The sequence below is a fragment of the Pterocles gutturalis genome, unplaced genomic scaffold, assembly GCF_000699245.1.
Source record: "Pterocles gutturalis isolate BGI_N339 unplaced genomic scaffold, ASM69924v1 scaffold4564, whole genome shotgun sequence".
NCBI lineage: Eukaryota > Metazoa > Chordata > Aves > Pterocliformes > Pteroclidae > Pterocles > Pterocles gutturalis.
Window position 1 is genome coordinate 1 of NW_010130374.1, and position 4851 is coordinate 4851.

At 58.4% G+C, this 4851-nt stretch overlaps 1 protein-coding gene across 1 annotated transcript in view; it reads left to right on the top strand.

Annotated features, from left to right (window-relative positions):
- Positions 1 to 2949: 2949 nt before the first annotated feature.
- The window catches only part of LOC104466676 (alpha-2-macroglobulin-like protein 1), a gene marked incomplete at both ends in the record, with an annotated part of 9198 nt that continues 7296 nt past the window's right edge, over positions 2950 to 4851 (top strand). Inside the window, 4 exon segments of the mRNA XM_010080196.1 lie at positions 2950 to 3139; positions 3534 to 3696; positions 3900 to 3952; positions 4627 to 4647. Coding sequence (XP_010078498.1) covers positions 2950 to 3139; positions 3534 to 3696; positions 3900 to 3952; positions 4627 to 4647 — 427 coding nt within the window.

The following is a 4851-nucleotide window of genomic DNA, read 5'->3' on the forward strand; positions in this document are numbered from 1 at the left end:
AGGCAGGAGGTCCAGGGGATATCACCACATGGGAAAGAACATCCTCGATGTTGAACTATGAGATGAGGGTGCAAGATTAAAGGGTCCGTACCTGGTGGTGTGTGTGTGCAGGGTCCTGCATGAGCCGCGGGTGCTGGGGGGAACATGGGGAGGGGATCCATCTCCTTACGGCCGGGAGGGATGCTCGGGATGAGAGCATCCCTACGGACACCACAGTGTCTCCATGGGGTACAGCGCTGGACAGCACGAGGAGCATGTGGCAGGGTGAGGGTTACACCAGCCTAGACCTCTCCCTGCCATAGGGACCAGCAGTAAGTGCTGGAGGAGCACCAATAAATCCCAGGAAGCTCGGAAGGCAGAGGGGCCTGGATTATGCCCGCCTGGAGCAGGAGGGACCTCCCCATGGCCTCCGAACCGTGGCACAACCAGACCCATCCACCAGCTACCATTTCCCCTGGGCTGTTCCCTGCACCAGGCAGAGCTCTGAGCATCTGCTGGCACTTCCCTGCTGAGCATCTCCTGTCCCAGCCACCCCAGGGTGACAAAAGCACAGTGCGTGGCTGTCCCCACTGCTGGGAATGGGGTGGGCAGGCTTCACCTCCCATCTTCAAATAAGATGTGCAAATCGGGGCCAAAAAGGGGTGCAGAGCTCTGGTTCAGCATCGTTCCCACTCTTGGGAGCAGCTGGCTCATTCTGGAAGAAATTCTGCAAAGCTGTGGAAATGGTCTGCCCAGATGGATACCACTGGGCAAAAAAATTTAGGAATGGAAAAGAGGCTTCCCATGAGTAACAACTCACCGGATCAGAAATGGGTCCGTGGGGGTGGTCAAGGGCAGCATGCAGGGGAAGGATCTAATTTCCAAGAAAGCCCGTCCCTCCTGCCAGGGCTCCGGACGTGCAGCTTAGTCCGTCAGCCCTGAGCCGTCTCAGTGGCCCCACCACGTCCCCATCATCATGGTTGTGGTTTGGCCACCCAGAGCCTTGACCCCAGCAGAGTTTGGGTCGGGTGGTTAAACATTGTCCTGACTGGATGGCCAGGTCCCAGCCGGAGAACCTCGCTGGCTTCTGCTTGCTGCCAGCGGGACAGTGAAAGCTTGTGGAGGGGAAGAAGACCCAGCATGGGGGCTCCAGGACCACCTTGCTTCCAGTGGTCCCCCAAGCATGGGGTCTGCAGCCACCTTGCCCTGCTGCTGCTTTGCATCCTACATCCCACAGCTGGAACATCTGCAACGCTGTAAGCCTTCTCCATGTCTGCCCATCCGTGCCTGGTGGGACAGTGGCTGGTCTCAAGTGGTGCAACAATCCTTGCCGTGACCGGGGTCGCTGGTTGGGGTGGAAAGGACGAGACCCCTCCAGACACTGACACTGCGTGGGGCTGCTCCCAAAGGGCTGGGAGGGGGGCACAGGGTCACCTCCAGCAATATTTGAGCAGGGCAGGCGTGGGGACAGCAGCCGTGGTCCCCCAAGAGCCCATGGGAAAGAGGTGACCCCCATCCACAGCTTCCCACAGCACTGCCTCTGCCTGTCCCCGTGTCCCCAAATGGAAGGGGACTGCAACACCCCAGAGCAGGGGGTGCACTCAGGACACGGTGTGGCTGTCGTGGAGCTGTCTCAGCTTTTCTAAATTCCCACCAGGATGGAAAGAGGCAGCTCAGCCCATGGCCTGGCTGGTGTCTGGCTCCCAGACAGCCCAACGCTGTCCTGCTCCTGTGTCCACAACTGATTTGATTAAATTGGAGGGAACTGGGAAAAATGATGACGTGAGACTTGTGATCAGCCAAAATAGTTCCTGTTTGGCTAAATCTGAAGCCCCTGGAAAGAAGCCCTTCTGAGAAATTGCCAGGGACTCCCAGACCGTTCTCACGATGTGCTGCTTGCTTTCACCTGGGGAGCTCGTTCCCGCTCCCTCCTGCCATCACTTCCCAGCAAACCAGTGTGTAGGTGGGTCCAGCCCCCGGTTTGGAACCTCTATAGCCTATGGGAACCTTTCCTCAAAATTGCAAAAATCCGTCAGAGCCTTGACCCCAGGAGGCTGTGGGCAGACGGTAAACATTGCCTTGGCTATATCTGCAGGTCCACGCTGGATCCCGCTGACAACCCTTGTTTGCTCACTGGTTGGAAAGCAAAAAGCTCATTCCAGTGCCTGCAGCAGAACAGACACAGGTCTACAGCAATCCAACACCTGCAGAAGGAGGCTGTGGCTGTCCAGGATCCATGAGGTCCCCAGCTGCCCTGCCCATCCTGCTGCTCCTCTCCCTGCACCTTGCTGGGGCGTCTGCAGCACCGTAAGTCCTCTGTGTCCGTCTCTCTGTCCACGCCTGGTGAGGGCATCCAGTCTTGGCTCCTTGGCAGTACGTGGTGGGAGATAATCCTTCCTGTGTGTGTGATTGCTGTCCAGGGTGGAAATATTGGGGGTGGTGGGTTGTCCCCATCCCTGGAGGGGTTCAGGGCCAGGCTGGATGAGGCTTTGGGCAACCTGGGCTAGTGGGAGGTGTCCCTGCCCATGGCAGGGGGCGGCACTGGATGGGCTTTAAGGTCCCTTCCCACCCACACCATCCTGGGATTCTCTGAGCATCGAGGACTTGGCACCCGGGTGCTGCTGGGGATGGTGGCTCTGGGATGGTTTATTGTAGGTGCTGCCCCACATGCAGCTGATGTGTGAGCAGAGCCTTTGCTTTGCTGAGCCAAGAAGTCAAGGGGAGCCCAGAAGCAGAGCAAAGAGGCTGGGGAAGGCAGCCCTGCACCCCAGCACAGGTTTCTGTGTGTCCAGGAGCTCTTCAAAACCTATGTGAGGTCTGTCCTGGGATGTGCCTCATCCCCACGCCTCTCATGTCAGCCCTCGACCTAGTGGGAGATGTCCCTGCTTACTCCAGGGGTGTTGGACTAGATGACCTCTGTGGTCCTTTCCAACTCAAACTATTCTATGATTCTATGATTCCCCCTGCCAGGAGCTATGTGGTCACGTCCCCAGCTGTGCTCTACCACCCCCACACGGCAACGCTGTGGGTCCATCTCAGCGGCCTCCACGAGCCCGTCCAGGTGACCATCCAGCTGCAGAGAGCGGACAGCACCTCCAACATCACCTTGATGGAGAGGAAGGTTCAGGAGCCTCAGCTGTACCTGAACATCACCTTCCCTGTGAGTGTCACCCCATGCACAGCCATAAGTGTAGAGGGGGATGTCCCCAACACCCTGCTGTCACCAGGCAGAGCAGTTTCCACCAGCTCTCCTCGGCGCACAGCTGTGGTCCCACGTGGGGCTGGCAGCAGGCGTGATTTCCCCATCTTTTGGTAGGGTCTCACCCCCCATGCAGGCAAAATGACTCCAGGCTCAGCCCAGTCACTTGGTGGCTGAAATAATCCCCTGGTAGCAGACCTGCAGGCTAGGGCAGGATGTTGGGGGAGCTTTAGTCCTGACTTGGAGAAGGTGTCCCAGTGGTCAAGGAGTGCTCTGGGTCACTCGGAGTAAGCAGGACATCCTGGCCATGGCGTGTCCCTTGTCATCACCTGGCTCCTCGTGTTTCCCCTGGCAGGTTCCTGCCCCCTCCAGAGGGAAGGAGGAAATCGTAGACCTGCACGTCTCAATCCAGGGAGATTCCCTGGACGTCTCCGAAAAGAAGAAGGTGATGCTGAGAGCCCTGGAGCCCGGGATCTTCATCCAGACAGACAAGGCTGTCTACAAGCCTGGACAGCAAGGTGCGGGGGGCAGGATGGACTGCCTCGCTCTAGGCTGGAGGACCTGGGGGAGAAGGGTGCAGGGGGCTCAGCCTCGCTCCTGCACTGCATGGAAATAGGAGAGCTGGTCCTGGGGTGCACTGGGTCCCCCAGCATTGGGGGGGCTGGGGGATGCCAGAACACGCTGTGCTCACTCACTCCTGCATCCCGTTTGATTTTTCCAGTGAAGTTTCGGATTGTCTCTTTGGATAAAGACTTTGCTCCCAGCAACAGGAAGGTGAGAGCAGGGCTGGGGAAGGGGGGAGGCGACAGGGCTCCTCTGTATTGCCCTCCTACAGTCTTGGCAAGCAATGGCAGAGGTGTGGGAGTCAGCCAGCACCTTTCCTATTGGGAATCCAGCACCTTTCCCCTTGGGAATCCTGCCCCAGCCAGGTCTGCCCGGGTGGCTGTGCTCCCCAGGGGCAGGGATGCCCTGTGTGTTCTTGTGGCATCAGCAGGCTAAGGGAAGAGAAAACAGAATTGCACGTGACGTGGGAACATACCCACATAAACTTTTGGTTAGGGACGTAGCGATGGGAAGTGGGAAGCAGGGAAAGTGCTGTTGATATCCACCAAGCCATCAGATGCCAGGATGAAAGGTGAGTTCAGTCCTGAGCAGTCACCTGGGTCTCTGGAGATGCAGGAGGTTCCCAGATGAAAAGGTTGCTGGCTGCTTTGTGAAGGCACCAGGAGGTGCCACCTCTCCATGCCGTGCTGGCAGTGCCCCAGGCTCGTCCCAACGAGAGCCACCCAGGGGCTCAAAATCAAAGCAAACAGAAAGGCTGGAAGCTCACAGCATCGCACAGATAACTTACTCTACTCCATCCATGGCCCCATAGATGTCCCCACCCTGGTGATGCCCCAAGGAAAGCTTTGCATGTCTCCTCTGACCATCTTCTCTTTGCCTTGCAGCTGCCCCTCGTGGTCCTGAAGGTCAGTCTGAGCGGTGGAGGGAGGCTCCTGGGCGGTGGGGGCTTGGGAAGGCAGCGTGGCTGGGAGAGGAGAAGCACAACGCAGCCGTGGGCTGTCTTATCACGGGGTGCTGGGGCTCCTGGGGTGCTGCGGTCTCCGGAGTGGTGATGCCACATGTCCCTGTGCAGGATCCCATGGGGAACCGCATCGCACAGTGGCAGGAGG